General features: G+C 41.8%; 1 protein-coding gene across 1 annotated transcript in view; it reads right to left on the bottom strand.

Moving 5' to 3' along the window:
• The window catches only part of ABI3BP (ABI family member 3 binding protein), a 1978933-nt gene that overhangs the window by 747543 nt on the left and 1210236 nt on the right, over positions 1 to 21154 (bottom strand). The window contains exons 39-45 of the mRNA XM_085622401.1: positions 19930 to 20004; positions 19726 to 19800; positions 14267 to 14341; positions 13677 to 13751; positions 13196 to 13270; positions 10889 to 10963; positions 9615 to 9689 (exon numbers count right to left, since the gene is read on the bottom strand). Of these exons, the coding sequence (XP_085478527.1) occupies positions 9615 to 9689; positions 10889 to 10963; positions 13196 to 13270; positions 13677 to 13751; positions 14267 to 14341; positions 19726 to 19800; positions 19930 to 20004 (525 nt within the window). The remainder of the gene's footprint in view (positions 1 to 9614; positions 9690 to 10888; positions 10964 to 13195; positions 13271 to 13676; positions 13752 to 14266; positions 14342 to 19725; positions 19801 to 19929; positions 20005 to 21154) is intronic.

Raw genomic sequence — 21154 nt, 5'->3', positions numbered from 1 at the left:
TTAGAATTGTGGGGTCAATTGAGCATTGAACAATTAACTTACGTCCATAATGCCTCTCCTACAGTGTGTTCATTTCCCCTCAATCTACACTGATGAGGTTGCTCAGGATAGAGTTAGGTGTCCATAATGTATATCATCGGGATGCTATTAAACGGCAGTGTGGGCAAGGTTCGACATAGATAATGAGGGAAATATTTATGGAGATACAATGATTGACCTGTTCAAATATAAATGTTCTCTAGATCTCTCATGGTCCGTCTATGTAAGGGAAATGTTACTTAATATGAGCTACGTGCCAAGCTGGTGTCTCATACTAATTCCTCTTCTACTAAGATCAAGGAAAAATATTGCTGGAAAGTGCTGCTTGATGAAATTAATTATTTATTCAATATCATCTTTAGCCCAGGCTACTTACAACGCATAAATATTTTTGGCTCAGGACTCATCTTGAGTTAATGGTATGAATTAGTAGGAGAGGACTGTATATCGTTTATTCATTTGAATTGTTGGCCTTTGAGTTGCTTTTTTGCAAGATGTGGCAAATCATAGTATAGCTAGTGTCTTTGCTCCCAATATATATATACGTGTATAAGTTGCACTTTATATTTATATATCTTGTATTTGGTTAATTTGTAAAAAGTGGAGTAAACCTCACCTAATAAAGTTTGGTTGTTATGATGTGAAGGCTGACCAGCGGTGCGTAAATTCATAAAGCTAATGAAAGTGCAATAATGGATTACCATGTACATATTAAATATAGGGGGCAAACAGAATCTCTTAATAGGATAATTATTTGGCAACTATTAGTGACTGTATTTTTGAAGAATTTGATATGAAATTGTAATATATAAAGTTGCAGACATTTCTAATCAAGGGAGTAAATCATTTTAATGTATTTAGAACTGAGATGATCTATTTTTAAGTACGTGCTACATCTAAAATAATCAATTTGCAATACAAAAAAAAGCAGCATTGAAATTTGCATAGGATAATCTCAAACATGATTGGATATATATAACCAGACCGAGCACGTGAATGCTTTCCAGCAGTGATGGGTACATGCACATTTCCTCATACTCTAATAAACATCTAGATACATTATGCTAAATATATAGCTATGGCTTTTGGGAGGTAAATGAAGATTTTCGTATTCAGACAAAAGATGAGGAATCATTGTGGCTAATGTGATTATTTGGGTGCATCACAGATATTCCTGATAGGCCGTGACTGACCGCAGCAAGATGGCAGACGCTAATTGAAGCTGCTCCCCGATCCGACTCATGATCCACTGTCATCTATCCACTTTCTGGGGTTTTGTAGCCTCCATCATAGGACCTGTGGGTTGCGGTGTGCCTGGTGGCCCCAGGGATCGTTTTGGCAGCTTTACGAACTGTTGCGACCCTCCACTTTCTCCTTGAGCACGGTGGAGCTCGCATAGAGCACCAGATGCAAGACCTCATCTGGAGGGCCGGCGTACCTAGACGAAGCTCCTTCGCATCATAGGAGCTGAAACAGAGTCTTCCTACATGGCCCTACCTTCCCTTCTGTTGCATGGTAGCGGCCAAACCCCTGTCCTCACACAGGTGTGTACTGTGGAGGCCCAGGGTCACCAAAAACCAGGCCAGTGACGAAGCCAGCACTGTGTGCTGCGTGGCCCGTGGTTGGAACCGGAGGTGAGGGTGAGATGACTGGCACCCTGTCCCGCTTGACTGGGTCCACAGGCCTTGCTGACCGGTTTTGCCCTGTAACGGCTGCTAGCGCTGAATCCCCAGATTGGCCTAGAACTAAGCAGTGGTGGTGAGTACTGGCGGCTGTGGGCTGGGGGCACGGCATGTGGCACAAGTGCGGCCCCCCACATGTAGCAGCATGAAGTCCACCCCTTTGAGTGTGATTGCTGCCTTCTAGAGGGTGCTGGCCTAACCTCCTGGGCTTTGTTAACGATGGGGCCCACCACTGTGGGGGGATTGCAGATGAGGGGGTTCGGACTGCTGTGACCTGTGTGTTGCACCTTGCGTACCTCATCATAGGATGTGGGGTGTTGGGACCGCTCGTGCCCCTCTCCCTACTGCAAAATCCCAGCAGAGGTGAGGTGGATCCACCAACTGTGCCCCCCAAGCTGCACACCATTGCTGCTAGATCATCGTGGCCCAGCACTGCTGGAGGCATTGCCGTTTTCCCAGTATAGAGTCCATGGTGCGCCCCATTGCACGACGACTGCAGCTGTGGACTGCTTGTGCCTCTCTCTCCACCTACTGCCCTTTGTACTGATAAGTGGTGTGATGGGTTGCTTCCCTGGAGAATGCTGATATATGCTGATTAAAACACTGGCAGTACATTGATCTGAGACTAAGACAAAGGGACATCCACTTCCTGAATTTTATTGGTTAACCCATGGGCTACGCTTTGCAGGTGCATGCTGTACTGGAGCAGTAATCCCACCTTGGTTCTATGTTCTTTAGTTGCCTTTGAAAGCGACCTTGGGGTCCCAAGTGCCCTTTAGGTGGGGACAAGTTCTGTTGACCTTTCTTCTCCCCCAGTCTTGCCTGTACTACCCATACCTGCTGCCCCCCTCACCATGTGAGAGCAAAGCTTGGGGAAGTGTGAAGGTCATAGGAACGACTAATTGGGTCATCAGGGAGCGCACTCCCTAGAGTTGTGGAGGCACGGAGGAGATGACCCCCTCCACGAACGATAAGTTTGATCAAATCCTGGCGACCATACCTGAAACCCTTCAGGACCTGCGCACCAGAATAGACTGAGGTGAACTTACCTCAGGAGGACCAAAATACATTTTTGGGATGAGACACCTAGACGGAGTGCTCACTTGATGAACTGCAACATATGGTCAAGTACCTTGAGGGCCAAGTCCTTGGTGATCAGGGTGAGAGAATTGGAAATCAGAGTAGAAGACTCTGAAGGATGTCCTGCGGCAGCAACCTCCGGGCTTGTCAGGTAATAGCCCTGATGACCCTCTCTCCCCACTACCAGGTGGAGCGGGAACAGAGGGTCCCGGCGCGAAAACTACCTTTGGGATTATCCCCCAGACAGGTGATGATCTGCCTGCTGAACTTCAGGGACAAGGAAACCATACTGAGAGTGGCCCGTACTGCAAATCCCCTCCAATATGACAACGCAAGTTGTTTCCTCTTCCCAAATACACATTGATGGCACAGCGCCAGAGGGCATCTTTTCGGTGTCTCAACAAGCGCCTGAGGCAAGTGGGCCTCACCTACTCCCTGTTGTACACTGCTGAGTTTAAAGTAATAGCTAAACAGACCAGCAACTTTTACAAAGAACCTGCAGACGCCTGGAAGTGGGTAGAACAGCACTGCCCTTACCATCCACCCCGACCACCCTGACACAACCACCTGGCATGGAGAGGAAGAGGCACGTGGGAAGTCAGCTGGCCCGGGATTGTGTGGTGCCATGCACGGATGGGTCTCCCTTCTCAGTACAGGTATGTGACCAGCAGCAGCACATACCTTTGGATGTGTTGCACTTGGCCATGGAGAGTCACTCCCCCCTCCTCTGCAACTCACTGATGACTCACAGTCCGACTCTGGCTCCATATACTCGCTGAGCAGTAATTCTTCAATGGTCCTACTGAGCGTCACCCCAATAATTGCAGATTTACTGGCTTGAACCTTTTCTACTAATGAAGTACTAATACCCCCTGCCACTCGCCCACCTTTACAATATCAGTGGCACACATTCCAACCTTCTATCCATGTTGTAAAAAATAGGCCGGGAAGAGTAAGTTTGCCTAGCGTCCTCTATCCTATTCTCCTCCACACTTGGAGACTGGGTTTTGGCTCACATCATTGGAACCACCTTCCAATAGACAATTTCTTTTTAAGCTGGGGACCTTTATGTAGCTCTAATAATGGAGTTCCCACATCATGGGTCCACTTGTTCACTGTTTGGGTAACTGCAGGTTTGCACTTATTATGTTATTTTTGTTTTGCAGGTCATACAACACATTACTCATCAGCGCGAGATTGTGTACATAGCCCACACCCTTAATACATCATGACTAACTTACAAGTACTCACCTGTAATGTGCGGGAAATAGGGACAGTGCTTAAACGACACTTGACCCAACAATATTAGACGGTTCAACACTCACATTGCATTGTTTCCAGAAACCCATATAGCGTGGGGTAAAGATGTCTGAATGCAAAAGAGATGGCAGGGTCAATGTTACAGCACTGCATATTCTGGTTTTGCCTTTGGGGTTTAGTCTGGATACATCCCCATCTTCCCCTCAAATGCCTTGCCAAAGAAATGGACCCGAGGGTTGATATGTATTTGTGGATGGCCGGCTTGATGGCTGCCCGCTTCTGCTGAGCAGCATATACGTGCCTAATGTAAAACAACAAGCCTTCCTAGCCTGCCTCACAGTTATCCTCGCTAATTGGTGGCATATCTCATAAGTCATTGAAGGAGACATTACCAGCGTACTTGACCCATTGTCGACCGCTCACCCCCCCCCCCCCCAACTACAAGATGTGATGGAATACTCCTACTACTCCCTGCCCCATGATTAACATGCAAGACTAGACCATATTCCATGTCACTCAGCCATTCATCTAATGACTGGAAAATACCTTGGTCAGACTTTTTCTGATCATAAACCACTGCTGTTGCACTTGGACTGGGGAACCTCCCGCCCACCTATCCCCACCTAGTGTTTACAACCAGCAATCTTGGGGGACAGTATGTTCCGGGAAACATGGTATATGGTGGAGAACTGGGGCACAGCAAAATGCAGACCAATTGAATGAGAGGCACTTAAAGTGGTACTCCAGGGGCATTGCATGATTGCCGTGGTGGAAGTGTGGGCGGATATGTATAGGGAACTAATTGCACCAGAGCTGTCCTTGGGTGCCTTCGGAAATTAAATCCTGTAGGACCCCCTATGAGCCACCAGGGAACGACATGCCCAACTATTGGCTCAACTGTGAAGATTTGATTTTAGGGCCTATTAGGCGAAGATGCATGCTGAGGGGGACAAGGCTGGCTGCCTACTGGCCTGGGTACTCTGCAGTGCAAGCCCGCCTGCGCCAGTCACCATGATTTGCCAATCCCCGCCCTGTCACTAGTCAATCAGACATACACGCTGTATGCACATCATATTTTAGGGCACTATACGACCCGCCCATGATGGACCGGACTGCCAAAATATAGGACTTCCTCGAGATGCCCACTGTTGACTGATTGGCCCGATAGGACTTACAGCTGCCCCTCACAGAACAAGAGCTTAGAGCATCCATAAGAGGATCAGCTTCATGTAAAGCTCCCGACCTGGATGGCCTTCCAGTAAAGTTCTACAAGGCTTACGAGGACGTCCTAGCACATAAATTGTTGGAGTTGTATCAGGCGGCATTAGATGAAGGGAGGCTACATCCAAGACTTTACAAATCCCTCATATTCTTGTTGACGAAAGTACAGACTATAAGATACTTAGTAAGGCCAAAGCAGGCTTGCTCTTGGAATATATGCCCCAACCGGTGCAGGCAAATCAAAGCGGCTTTATCCCTAATCTTTCAACCACTCGCAACATCTGCAGACTCCACTGAGTGTTAGAGCTGGCCCGTCTCATTGGCCATATGCTGGTTGTCTAGTGATCAATCTGGAACGAGTGTTTGACACTGTAGACTGTGCCTACATGTTTGTAGCACTCTTGCGGTTTGGCTTTCTGTTGCACCTACTATGTCATATTCGCTTAATTTACACATCTCCCATGGCCAGAGTTAAGATAGGCCAACTCATTTCGGCCCAGATAGAGATCAGCTGGGGCACACACCAGGGATGCCCACTATCACCGATCTTATTTGTGCTGGCAGTGGAACCGCTGGCCCAGTGACAACGGCGCAATGTGGAGGAATGGGGTATTCTTCTAGGGGACTAGCTACATGCAGTCTCCCTCTATGCAGATGATGTTCTTATTTATATACAGGACATCAGGTGGGGACTCAGAGGCATCGAAACAGCACTTGATGAATTCTAAGAAGCTTCGGGTCTGAGTGTGAACTAGGTGAAGACCTGCGTGTTCCCCGGGAACCTAGATTACCCATCACTCCATCTAGCGGTTGGACCCCACCAAGTGAGATGGGAGCCGCACACATTCCCTTACCTTGGTGTTCAAAAATACCACAATACCAGGGACTTAATATACGTTAATCTCACCCTAGCCATTGCCTCCGAGAACTTAATTGGCATGCTAGAGCACACACCCATTTACGGTGCAAGGCCGGGTCTCACTTTCCAAGATGGTGATGCCCTTGTCCCCTTTATTATTTTCATAACCTACCTGTCCACCTACCAAGTTTCACCTTCTGTACTTTACATGATATTTTATGGATCTTTATCTGGAACACAGGGCGTCAACGGGTTGCTCTTTGTAAGCTCCAAGCCGGTTGACAAAGGGGGTCTAGAAGCTCCTAATTTGGAGCATTATTATTTGCCAGCACAACTGCAAAGGCTGTGCCGGTGGCTGGTGGGCCGTAACTTAACAGACCTAGGCCTCCCTACACTGGACCGTAATGGACGAGCGATTCACAAGCTGTTAATACCAACGGGTAAACTCACTCCACAGTCCAATAAGCTCCTGACCATAGCTTATACCAGCTACAGTAGAAGCTTGCGGCTATTCCCAACTCTGATGCCATACACTCCAGGGATCCCAATTAGCTCCTTGCACCCCTTCAGAAGGGGTAGATAACCTGCACGCCTGTTCCAAAATGCTGCCGCATGCCATTTGAGCAGCTCTGCGTAGATCATGACCTAACCTTGGGCCATTTCGTAGCTCATCAAACACTGCAAGCGAAGCTGCAGCAGAATTGTCAGATTACGACACAAAAGCCGACACACACACCCTAGTGTATGCGATCCACATAATGGGTAGTGGACGGTGCCTTATCAGGTGGTTCATGCGTCGATAGCTAATGCAACACAAGACTTATTGCACTGCATCAGAGAGCATTGGGAACATGATATTGGCCATGCCCTGACACAGAAAGAGTGGGAGAGGGCCCTTGTATACCCATGTAAAGTTTCTTGCAATGCAAAATTTCAATATGCACAGAATAACAGCTTACGTAGAGCGTATCTTACGCCTGCATGCTTGCATAGAATCTATGGCAGTGTATCAACTTGCCCTAGATGTGGCTACCAAACTGCTGACATGGCACAAATGTTCTAGAATTGTTCAGACGTGCAAAGAAGTCATGGATGCCCTGACAACCATCACAGGGAAGCAGGGCTTATGCATTATTGAAGCAGGTTTGCTGGGGCTATTCAGGCATAAAAAGGCGATAGAAACCATCAACCGATTTATAGATCTGGCCATTTTTTTATAGCTAGAACAGCCATTGCCATAAAGAAGAAATATGCCCACCGCCTTGATTTACCCTACTGGTTTAAAGCCACTCTAAAATGGGGCAAGGCCGAATCCGTAGTGCTCCGTAGAGAGGAGGTTAGAGGCTTGCACAAGTTACAGGAGCTCTTTGAAGAAATCCGGGATGACGTATTGGATGGGGGACCGTGGCCACTCAACACACACTATTTCAAGTTGCAATTGTCGCCTAGTATTCCCTTCCTTATCACCCCCTATTATTGGTCCGTGACTGATAGTTCGCCTCTCTGAGTATTGACGCATATACAAAACTAAAACTGTATAATTTGCTGGGGGGACCATGTGCTCTTGCCCAGTATATGAATAGAGTTGGATCCCATGGATGTTATCCACCAGTGTTGAACTGACTGTTTCATGAGTACATGCTCAAATTGAACCATGAACTTCCTGTGACTAAAAGTGCACACTCGAGAGCATGCAAATTTGCAGAAAGACTAAAGCTATCATGGGTGAATACATAGCGTGACAATTATTGTTTGTTTTTGATGCATGGCCCATTGTGTGTCCCACTGGCATTGTGGAGATCCTGTAGACCACCAATTACCTGGTGTAGACTCAAGAACTCTCTTTTTACCCTACAATGCCACTGAAACCATAAAGTGACTTTTAGGTATGAAGAATAATGTACTGGTTGAAGAAAGTCTTGGATTTGTTACCCAATCGATCTGGATCTTTAGTATGAGGTAATAGTATCCACTGCGATAGTTGCTTGGCTTGCTTCATGTTGTTCTGTAGGTCAAACAGTTTACAAATTATAGTATTATTTTTTTTTTTAAATGATGGAAACAATAACTGAAAGAAAGATGTAGATGAAGACAGGGAAGTTGGATGATGACCATTCATCAGACTAAATAGTGAAGTGTTTAATTGAAAGAAGAATGGAAAAAAGATGGTTTGTTGTATGAGTAGTCCTCAAAAAAGAAAGAGTTTCAACATTTTTAGCAAGAAGTACATTCCTGTCGCAGCCAGTAAGCTTAACACAATAGGATGTACAAAGAGAAAATAGGGAAATATTCAGAAAGAACCATCATTGTTTCCTATTCTTGATCTGATGTTATCAAATTATTCCTCAAATTCAATGCCTATTTTCTTTTACCTTGGGTTAACTCTCGCTGCAAAGTTGAGATAAAAGTTATGGCTATTTGGTGCTCAAATGTGATAGAACATGTTTCTGCTGAAAAGAAAATAGTAAATGAGCAATTGTTTGGTGTGAGATGTATCAGTTGACTTATTTCAGAAATGGATCAAATTAGGGCTGGTACAAAAAAACAAGAGATAAGTAATAGCTTATTTGTGTTTTTTAAGCTACATTCTCTTGAAAGGGACTTAAAAGTGTGTGTTAAGTAATAGCAAAATTACATTAAATTGAATTTAACCCAAGATTGCTTGGTATCTCTACGAATATGAGGGCAAATAGAAGAACCTCCCTGCCTATGTACAATATGAATGCGTCACAAAAGCTGTGATTATGCAACGATGCTGAAATTGCAAGGTGTTAATGATGATCCAGATTTAATGTAGAACCGGACTGTGCTATCAGCAAATGAAGAAAGGCATACATAGAAAAAAGTACATGCTACTCTTGGTCCGATGTCCCTAAATGTTCCACACTATAGGAATAGGCAAATTAGAGCAGACACTATTTTATTTGGCAATGCTGCTACCTCTAAGCTTTATTGTCCAGAGGAGCAGTCAAATCACATTAAGATGAATGAAAATTAGGTTATGGAAGAAATAGTGGTGGCAGAAAATGAATCTATGGAATGAAGAATAATGTATTGGCGATGGAAACCTTTAGATTCTTTACCCAATTTTGTGTCCAGATGCTCAGTGGAGGAAACTGTTTTCATTGTTGTTTCCTGGCTCACTTCATGTCTTTCTGTTGGCAACATTGTTAAAGAATAGGCAATGTGTTTAAAAAGTAGGTGGAGACAATGTTTGAAAGAAAGCTGTGATGTAAGCCTGATAAGTTCAATGATGATATCTCATCAGTTTGAAACAAGAAGAGTTTGATTCAAAGAAGAGTGGAAAATTGATCTGTACTATGGTTCCCCCAAAACTCTTGAGATTCCCCATCTTAACAAGATGTGCATTATGGTGGAAGGCAGTAAGTTCAGTATGAATGGATAGACAAACAGCCAATAGTATAATGCTTAAAAGAGGTTAGAAAATTACTATTCTAATGTTGGCTTTTTACCCTTTGCCGACTCTTGCTGCTCAGCTGAGGTATAGGTTGCCTCCATATAGGATTCTGTGGTGATTGCATGTGCTTCTGCTGGAAGAAATATTTTAATGAGCAGGAGTCAGGTATAACATTTGTGCGCTATAAATGATCTGAAAGCCATAAAAAATAGCTTGGTACAAAGAAGAAGAATTAATTAGTTACTTCCTGATGATTTTACAGTTAAGCTACATGAAAAGTTCTAACATCATATGCAGAGAGGGTTACCAAAATGCACTTATTACAGGTTTGCTTAGAATCACATACCATGCTGGACAAAACTGAGAATGGATTTTCTTTCAATAAAAAGATTAAGGAATATGATCAATGGGACTTCACTTAACTATTTAAGACTTTGTAAATTACTTCACTGCCTACTATTGTGTCATGCTACTCAGTCAAATTGTATATTTGGGTTTTTGGGAACTCCGTTGGTTATTTGATTTAGGGCAATTAGATAAAATACTACAGATGGGTTTTATAAGCACACCCAAAAATATGCAAATAAATGCATACACAATATATCCAATCACACTCTTGCTACCAGGGATATTTTCTTAGTAAAACATTTGTTTTACAGTGCAGTAACAATTCAATAGCCAGTGACCTCCTATGTCACTGGTTCACTGTATGCTTTTTTGGACCATGTATAGCACTCCACTGTCTTTTCGGCTAAGTGTGCTTTAAATACATACGATCTACATACATAGAATTGAATCTATGAAGCAGTAGTGAGAAGTAAACCCTGTGAAGATGAAAGAAGTTAGAGATGTATTTATGGTGGCAGATGATAATATTTTCAGAATATTAAAAAACATATTAGATGAGGAAAATCAGAGATTCGTTACCTAGTTTTAAATCTGGCAACTTAGAGGCGGTAGTTGTTTTAATTGATGTTTTTCCTTGGGTATTTTGTTTTTCATCTGTTCAGAAAAGAGTGAACTAATGAATGTATTCTTCACAGAAGACTTGGGTCTTCTAAACAAAGCTAGTCTGGTTGTATGGTGATCTTTATAATGGACACCAGAAAGAAAACCCTAATTTTAGAAGACTGAAGAGAACTCTTTGATGCATATTGCTTTCTAAAAAAGAAAAAGCAATATCTTTGCCAAGTGGTGCATTTCTCACCATCCAAATGCTCAATATGTCCATATTAGACTTGGTGATTGAGTTGTAGTTTAAAATCATACTCTATTAAATAAATAGTGTTAGAAAATTAGTTAACTAATGAAATGAATCAAATGTTTTACCCTTTGTTGTCGCTGGTTGTTCAGATGTGATAAATGGTGTGTCCTTCAGAGGTTCTGTGGTACTTGAATGATTTTCTGTTAGAGTAAAACAGTAAAGGTGAGCCCTCTCTGAGATGTGCTGCCACCTCCTGTAATGTGCATGTCACCTGTCCTTTAGTCACTTCTCCTACCTCCTCCTGTATTCTGTCTCCTGTGCCAATTTTTACATGCCCTGTTTACTGCCTTCTCCATTCTTCTCATGCCTCTTTGCATCCAATAAGCCCTGTGACTTTCTCTGCGTGCTGCTGACAGAATTTCAGTTCTTCGTTCACTCTATAGCACTTTAAACAGCTTATATCTACATATGAAATGGGTATGTCATATATCAAGATATATATCTCACATATGCAGGTTAAACAGTGCTGTACCAAACAGCTGTTGCTGTAAATCAGTAAATTACTGGATTTTAAATTGTGATTGATAAGCTAATTTCTCAAGCTGTGCCTGTCTGTAGAAATGAACAGAGATTCTCCCAAAAAGAAAAAGGGAACTGTATGTATGTATACTAGTTATAAATGTTTTGGAAATATTACGTGTTTTCACAAAACAATTTCAAACACATTAATGAAAGAATGAGTTAGTCTTTTTTCGCTCTTCTTGGTCGTTGTTTATTAGTTTCTATTCTTCTCAGTAGTTCCAGTCAGCCAACACGTGTTTCGTCGCAACTTGGGAATGTAGTCCCGCGACTTTTTCAAGGCTCTTTCCTGCTTGAATAATGTTTTTATAAGGCGTGATAATTCCAAACCGCCAAATGGTGTCTGTTGTGGTGGCGTCACTTGGCAGCGAAATATAACTGCTATCAATTCATATATGGTTTCCCTTTCAGTACTTATTATACTGATAAACAAAGACGAACGTGACGCCAACTTCTCAAAATTTCTTCCTATAAAACATTTATAACTAGTACGTGTGCTAGGGATTGCTATCTGTTTGGACTGGGTCTAGGCCCATGATTCTGGGAAGAAGGGTGGTACTTCTCACATTATAGCACCGTCATTTACTTAGTCTAGGACATATAAAATATGTGATTTTCCTTTTGGCGCCTACACCTTAAACAAACACCACCATTTCCTGTTTTTCTATTCAACTGTATGTATGTATGTATGTATGTCTTATATAGCGCTCGACTTACCCTTGGGCATCTCGGCGCTTGCATTGGGAACCCGTCCTGGTTTTTCCCTGTGAGATAACCCGTACTGGGTATCCCCAAGGTGAAAGCCAGGCATCCCGCCGCGGGGGGCCGTTGTGGAGATTAAGCAAGCTTGTTGCCCAGAGCTGCATAGTGTGAACTCGTGCTTAGAGTGGGCACCGAAACGAGAATTATCAAGTCCGTGGACAATTGGGCTCCGAACCCTGCCGCGTCGGGAATCGAACCCTGGTCCCGGGTCTGACCTCTGCTTCAGGGTATGCCTCCTCTAACCAGTGAGCTACACTTCTCCACAATTCATTTTGTTAAAGAGATTCCTTGTAACTAAAAAAGTACTTCAGAATGAATTCATGTGGGGAAAGACCCATGACCCCACTGTAAAATCAGCACAGAAGAGAATTTACAAATAAATTGAAAGACAAACACTTTAAATAATCAGAAATGGGCTAAGGTTCAACATTATAGTTATCAAATTCATTCTGACACCACATTCAAGCCTCCCCCTCGCCTCTAAAACACCATCTGCACTGAAGATCCCCCATAAACTATCCGCTTTTTTGGGGTAAGAAACACATGAACCTTGTCTCACCTTTGCCTCTTTGCTATTTACACTGTCATTTTTTAAGCCCACTGACTCTATCCAATCCGCTTCTTTGCTCAGAGTTCTATTCTCTACACGTTCTAGTGCCAGCTTTGAGTATTTTCCTTTCTCCTTTTACTCCACTCTTCAGTCAGTTATTGCTCAGCTTCTATAGCATTCTTTGTGTGTCTCCCATACATACCGATGTCTTACTTGTACCGTGTCATCTTGCTCATGATCTCCTTTGTCCCTTCTATCGTGTACCCAAGTCCCTGCCTCATTATTGTTATATCTCTTCTGCCTAATTCTGGTCCTTATAATTTCTCAATCCGTTCTACCACCCCTGTTACAACACCACCCACCCACTGACTAACAACCCAAGAGGCTCATTGCTTGCAGATTCAAAAGGAGTGACATGTATCATGAAGCTCCCATTACTTGTTCTGCACAGATGGGGTTTCCTAAAGCATTTTAACAGCTGAGTACTAGAATACAATTTGCATATGTTAATTGAATACCTTGCTGACGGAAACCTCATTACCTGGAGTTGCAGAAGGCTTCTCAGTGGAAATAAACTTTCCAGTTTTGAAAATTTCTTGGGATGCTTGATGTGTTGCTATTTACAAAAAACAGTAATAAAATACCTGTCCTTTGAGTGGCATACAACAGGTACGACAAAAAGAAAGCTGTGATAGTGTTATGATGATGAATTTAAAATGTGTTAATAATGATCAAGATCGGAATTTGGTGAATGAGGTTTCTATCAATACTGGAAGGAAGAATAACAAAAATATTTACATGAAACAGGTTAGTGACATCTGTCTACAAGCTCCACATTGAAATCAAATAAACAAATAATATTAGGTGTTATTAAGCTATGGCTGGGAAAGTTACGTAGTAGAGCAGTCAGTTCTTTGGTTGTATCATGGAGGCATGAAGATGAATGAGGTCATACAAATACTGATGGTGACAGAAATGATCTTTAAAAATAATCGCTGTGAATTAAATCTTAGATTCTTTACCCAATTCTGAGACTGGCTGCTGAGTTGAGGTAATTTTTTTGATTGCAGGTGTTTCTTGAGTAATGCCCTGTTTTTCTGTTGAAACAGATTTTTCTCCTATTAAAATATTCTTGGAACAAAACGTAGGGAGAAGTGGCAAACAAAACTATAAAGAAAGACAATCAAGCTGGAGGATGCTCCGTTTTAGACTGCAAAGAAGAGGTTAATTTGAAGGGGAGTGAAGAAGATGTTTTGAAGAAGGAGCACGTGGGGCATCTACTGATGTGTGGTTGCCCTGGCTCTATTATGGCACAAGGAAACGTGAAGCAATGTGTCTAATTACTTACAATTATAAAAGCCTGCAGGTGCAGCACAAAATCATGCAGCACTATCTGAGTACCTGCTCCTCCCCTCAGTAAATCTAGGCCAAGGTTTCCTAAGAAGTAAGAGCTTTCTTGTTTTTAGCAACTTGCACCTTATGGCAGTAGCCAGTAACAGCATGCAAGGACATATCTGCATTGATACAGCAGTATTATATTCAAGATGAAATTCGTTTGTTTATCTAATGTTAATAAATTATTTATATACTCTCATAAATATTATCTTTTTACCCTCTGTTGAATTTTGCTGCTTGACTCGTGTATTTGTTATGACTTTGTTGGGTTCTGTGATCTCTGAATGAGTTTCTGTTGGAAAAAAACAGTAAATGAGCAGAAGTATATTTTTTAATGTGTTAGGGTTTAGCATTGAACACTGCAGAACTACTAATATCATATGTGAATGGAAGTATCGGAATTAAATCACAGTGAGAGTCGTCAAATTTGCCTGATATCACTTGAAAGTTGATTACATATAGATAATAGTGCAAAGCAATTACATATTTTCAGCACTGATAGTCACATATATTGCTCCTCACCACTTCAGTTATGTACATCCAATTTTATATATTACTTTTTAGGAAAAATATATAATCAAGCCATCGTGCCATGCTCAAATGAGGAGATATACAGATATTTTCTTCTTTCAAAACTAGGACCCTGATGGGAGAGATCCATTGTAAATAATGCAGTTTAAGAATTGCTTAAGGTGATTCTTGTGCTGAAGACCTGACAAAGGACTTGAAAGACAATGTGCTGCCTTAAATCAGCAGTAGGAGATTCTACGGCTGAGTTGATTCTACAACTTGCTTGAGGAAATTGCTTCTTTAATGGGGAGGAACTCCCGGTTTACTGAATTTCCCTTTGGAAGTAGCGTCAACCTATCATCGCTAGTGAGCCGGTGCATGGGAGCTAATTCTCATAAGATTGCCACAATGCTAATCAGACCACATCCTCTCTGATCACGGATACCAATGCTGAACTAGCATTATGTGCTGGCAGTACCAGGCCATACATGATGCAGAATTAGAACAGAAATGTCCTGGTCCAATCTTAGAAGGTGCATGCAAAGAGTACCATACGTTGCTTGCTTGTGGGTATGTCTGAGTAGATTCCATCAATGCACCTGAGAGGGACACCACATCAACCCTCTCTGCCTGCTGGAGACAAATCTGCCTGATGGTCCAGAGGTGGACAGGAAAACAAGACTAACTGCTCTGCTCTTTTACACCATCTGTCTGTGTGGAAAAGGATGACCTTCTGCAATTGTTGTCTGCATTTTGGGGGTTAGTAGGGTTTCAGGCTATTTGAAATGTTGCTTTCGGCAAAACAGGTAGTGATGTGAAATTGCCTCAGGCCTATGATAGCTCACAAAGCAACTGCAATCATAAATGAATGAAAGTATTCATTCATGATAGACACATGCACATTCTGTGCCCGATAGCGACTGTGAGGTGGCAAAAATGAATTTGTGTTACACTTTCTTCCAATGATGGACATTTAAGGCCCTAGTCACAAAACCCTTCTCTGTGAGTGGCTGTATATTTTTACTAACATAATCGCTGATTTCAATGGCTGATCAGTAAAGCCTTTTCCGAGAGAAGTTGCGTTTTATTTTAGACCTACATGAGACTTACTCATGACTTTGTGTAAGTAAGAAATGCCTAGTCACTGAAAAACACCTTTGCTAAGCAAAGGTCTAAGTAAACATATCTTACTACTAGCAATGTGTGAGTAAATCACACCAGAGTCTAGAGTAAACACACCCAGGTGTTAAAGATCTATACAGCCTATTAGTACATAGGGTGCGTTTCAAAATGATAGATGGGTATTAAAAGACAATTTAGTCCTACTGTCTGTGACCTGCATCTTCGTACATCTGGCCCTATATGCACTATGATTTCATATTGATCAAAGAGACAAATGGTTGTGCTTCACAATATCATGAAAGAAAGAGGCTTTGGGGGAGGAAAGGGAAAGCACAAATTCCACTTTCAATTTGTTTTTGACAGATATTGATGATTGGCACATGTTATCAGGGTTTTTACAAAATTTATTTTGAAACCACTTGGTAGGTTTGGTGCCCCTTGAGAGATATAAGATGTAAATAGGTAGCCATACGATACTTAATTTTAAGTCTCAAGGGGTCACAGTGCCCGATATTGTTCTGAATGTGTGTATTATTGACATCTGAGAATAAGATCACTGCGTTTGAAGATTAGGTTTCATGCATAAGATTCAGAGAAATGTATTGGCCTCTTGAAGGAATGAATAAATAAAGACAAACAAGTGGAAACATGGAGGACGTCTTCACATAGCTCTAGAAATAAATGAGCAATACACCTATGGATGTTTAGCTGGCCATAATGGCTTAAGATTGCTCCTGGAAAATATTTGCACTTTATGACCCTACAGTAGGTGAGGAAATATGATTGATGGAGCAGCAAAGAACAGCGGGTGCGTTCTTGTAAATCACTTCTGCCTGTCTCGATGTAAGCATGACTGTGTGCTTACACAGATCTGCAGTTATTGCTTCCAATACGGTTTTGCTTCCAGTTGCATTGTATAAATCTTACCTGTTAAGTTACAAAGTTTTCAAAAAGTAACTCTTTTCTCTTCCAGGTGGTCTCCTATACTGCAACACTATCACTGTGGCAATAAATTACTGCATTTCGCAGCTTCGGTATATTTTTTATCCCAGCATTTCCAAGAGGCAAAGTACGTTTTGAACATTCTGACTCGCCATTTGCACTCTCTGAATTTACAATTTTTCAAATGTTTCAAATTTCAGACTATGTGCTGGCAAAAAGGCTTAGTACATCAGTTCCACAGAGGTAAGGGTCTAGCAACATGAAGTTATACTATAAATAAAAAGAGGAATTGCAGTTGGAGTATCGTTATTCACCTAGAGACAAACTACTATGGCCCAGCAGACGTAACACAATATAGCCGGATGCCACTAGTAGCAGCAAAGGTGCTGTACATATTTTATTTGTGGCACACCATTTTTTCCATGTTGGAGATTTTACTATTATCCAAAATTATACAGAGTGTATGATCGTTATATGTATTTTAGAATTAAGCAATTCCTGCCAACACAGAGTTGGTATACAAGGTTGAAAACCTGCAGTGATGTTTGTATTTGCAACTCATTTAATAATTAGGAGTTTCTAATGCGACTTTCTACCACTCTGCACCATAAGCTGTAATTGGAAATCTCCATTGTTTGAGCACTTTCACTTTAAATTTGAAGATGGAGTGAAGGTGGATGCTCCACCAACTCTGTCAAAGAGGAGAGAACTAAAACCAGATGCCTGTCCATCTGTATTGCGTCTTAAGCACATCTGACAGCAGCTGCCTTTCCCTGATCACGGGTTAATAATAATATACCTTCCCTTGTACAATATACAATATAATGGCCAACTTTAAAGCAGTGATAGTGCAAGAATGGCACAGTAGAAATGTGTTATTAGCACATAAAGCTAGTCAAGTCAAGTTACATATTCTTATATAGCGCGCATATCACAGGTAGGTCTCCTGGCGCTTGCAGAGATTCCAGGGACTGAAGGTCATATCCAATTGCGTTATTTCTGGTCAAACAGCCACGTTTTCAATTATTTGTGGAAACGTTGGTTGTCCGCAATAGAGAGAAGATGAAACAGCAGCTTGTTCCAGAGATGGGGGGCGAGAAAAGAAAAGGATCGACCCCCGTTACGTACGGTGCGGACTCGCGGTGGGGTAAGAGGAGATTTTGAACTGAACCTTAATGTTCTTTCCGGCTGGTATCGTCGAAGTTTTTTCACTAAGTAGCCGGGCCCAGTGCCATAGATACTTTTATGAGTTAGGCACAGGATTTTAAAGTGACCTCTTTTTCTAACTGGAAGCCAGCGGAGGTACCTCAGACTTGGGACTGAGGGGGATTTGGGGATACATTTGAGATCAGTCTGGCTGCAGTATTCTGCAGGATTTGCAGTTTAGAAAAGAGGTCTTCATTTAGGGAGGCTAACAAGGCATTCCCATAATCCATGTGGCTTACAATTAAGCCCTTGACCAGAGTCTTCCTGGCTTCAATAGGTAGCCATTTAAAGCTTTTGCGTAGCTTCCGCAAGATCCCGTAACAAGTACCCAGCACAAGATTGACATGATTTTTCATGGATAGCTTGTTGTCAATCATTAGTCCGAGGTTGCAGACTGCTTGTTTTGGGGACGGGTATGGGCCCAATGCCTGAGGCCACCAGTTGTTAGACCAGTACTCTTCGGCCCTGCCGAACAGAATGATCTTGGTTTTACTGCCGTTTAGCTGCAATTTGTTATTGCCCATCCAGTTGTTGATGTGGGTCAGCCAGTTTTTAAACCGGATCATTGTCTCTGTAGGGTCAGGACCAAATGTGATCAACATCTGAGTGTCATCAGCATATGACACAATCTCAAACCCATAGGACCTGATTATCCTGGCCAGAGATGTTACATAAAGATTGAAAAGCATAGGGCTCAGGATTGACCCCTGGGGAACTCCAATGCTTACGGGTCTGCAGCATGAGGCCAGGGTATCTATATGCACAGTAGTGGAATGGTCCTTTAGATAGTTTTTAAACCAGTCCATAGCTTTCCCTCGGACCCCCACCTCCCAGAGCCACTGTTCTAGAATGCCATGGGAGATGGTGTCGAAGGCGGCTGATAGGTCCAAAAGAACCAGCATAGCTGAGTCTCTTTTATCCAAAGCCAGCCTGATGTTATCAACTATCTCTACTACTGCCGTTTCGGTGCTATGCGCCGACAGGAATCCTGATTGTGATGGATCAAGATGTCCATGACTTTCCAGATGGACAGTAAGTTGTTTATTTACCAAGGATTTGAGCGTCTTTCCGAAATAAGGCAGTAGCGAGATGGGACGGTAATTGCCTGGTTCTCTGGGATCTAGGGTTGGCTTTTTCAGGATTGGTCTGACTTGAACAGTTTTCCATCCGGCACTGTTGCTTGGTCTAGGCTAGAAATACATATTGAAAGAATTTATAGGAATAAAGTCGGTGTCACGTAGCCTGAAATTGCACATAATAAAGGAATACCCAAATAATGGCAGACATTTATTATTCAGTGGTACGACTACTGCTAGCAGACCCCTATAGATAGTAGAGCAGTGGAATTTCAGCAGCATTAGTGGGGCGTGAAGCATCTCAGGGTGAATGGAGGCATGGAAGTACTGGTGGTGGCAGATAATGATATTTGGGAAAACTGAAAAAAGATTTTGGCGGAGGAAAATCTTACGCTTCTTACCCAGTTTTGAGTCTAAATGCTCAGTGAAGGCAATTGTTTTCATTTTTGGAAATTCCTTTGTTTCTTGAACATATTCTTTTAGAAAGTAAGTTGATTGGGGTAAATGTTCTTTAGTATAAATATGTAGGCATGCAAGAAAAGGCTTTAACTAAAGGTAAGCATTTTGGATGATGTATCTTTTATCAGTCCCCAGAAACAAGAGCATGATTCAAAGGAAAATGAAGGAAAGGTTTTGATACACTCTGGTTTCTATAAGATAAAAAATGCTATTGCTCTTAGCAATGAGCACAGTATGGCACCATCCAAAAAGGTCAACATCGCCATTTTTGCATGCAAGATATCGTGACAACAATGAGAAGCTATTGTTGATTTGGAATTAGAACATGATTGATCTATGGAAATAAAAACTTTCTTTTTACCCTGTGTTTTATCGTGCTGCTCAGTTGAGATTAATTGTATGGCTTTGTAAGGTTCTGAGGTCGATGAATCTGTTTCTGACGGAAGAAAAGAATAAACGAGTTTTGATATTCTTGCGTGCATGATATAGTGATAAGAATGAGATGCTATTGTTTATTTGGAGTTACAACATGATTGATCTATGGTAATAAAACGTTTATTTTTACCATGTGTTTTACCTTGCTGCTCAGTTGAGATAAATGTTATGGCTTTGTAAGGTTCCGAGGTCGATGAATGTGTTTCTGATGAAAGAAAGGAATAAACGATTAACAGAATATGTTAGAAAGGTTTTAACTAAATGATTAGTAAACCATCAAAGCAGGTATTTGATATTAGAGAGTTTCACATTAAAGTCACTTAAAATGGTAACAGCAGGTTTGGCAGCAAAAAAGAAAGAAAAGATAATGTTTGGTTTTGGTCCACTTTCTTGCATACGATTTTGGCCACTGCTTTTCCACGCTAAGTCAAGTTATACCATAACAATTAAAAACATTACCTACAATTCATAATATATGAAACTGTCTAGGAAATAATCCTGCTCCACACTAAAATCATCAGACAGTATATGGGCGTTTGCATGTTTATTCGAAAACATTTTGGGGGTGGGGAGAACCTTCCATCCTGGGAAATAACTAGGATTGCGTCATTTTCAAACACAAGATAGGTCTTTTTCAAGCAGTTACAGGTTGATTTGCCCCGATCTTTCTTCATTGCCATTAGAGACTTTCGAGCGGGGTTTTAACCCTTTGTAGGGACAGTCGAGCAGAATCTAAGTTGATATTTTATCATTATAAAACCATTGCCTAATGGAGAAGAAGTATTTTTTCTACATTTGTTTTCTTAACTCTGCGTGGCATTTGACAAGGTTGATGGAGACCGCAGCTAGGTCCCTATAAAGTTAATCATGACCATATTGCTGCTATGTTTTAACAAAATAGTGACTGTGTATTATGGAGACACAGACTGATAATCAAATAGTGTCCAGTATCCAATGGAGTCAACAGAATTGTCCCTTGGCCTTCATATTACATAACCTATATTTTATTGATATTAATGATTTTCTGATGAAATATAAGGCAGATTATCCATTGGTATATGGTACTGCCAACTCTGTTTATTTACATGAATATGATATTATCTTCGTTGTTTTGACTAAAATGGCCTTCATAAATGATTTTCAGAGATGTTGCACAGAGTCGTTTCATTTTACATAAAGTGCCTTTGGGATTGCTTATCTGGGTACATGCTTTTGCCTTTACCCCAGTCAAGGTGGCAAAGATGCAGCAATTCTGTGAATCAGCTACACTGAGCTAAAACCTGATGGACAAGAGCCACTATCAGTTTCTTAGAGCTAAATATGGTGAAGACAATGGATGAAGCATTATGTGGGTT

Source organism: Triturus cristatus, chromosome 8, assembly GCF_964204655.1.
Source record: "Triturus cristatus chromosome 8, aTriCri1.1, whole genome shotgun sequence".
NCBI lineage: Eukaryota > Metazoa > Chordata > Amphibia > Caudata > Salamandridae > Triturus > Triturus cristatus.
This window is presented reverse-complemented; position numbering and strand designations above follow the sequence as displayed.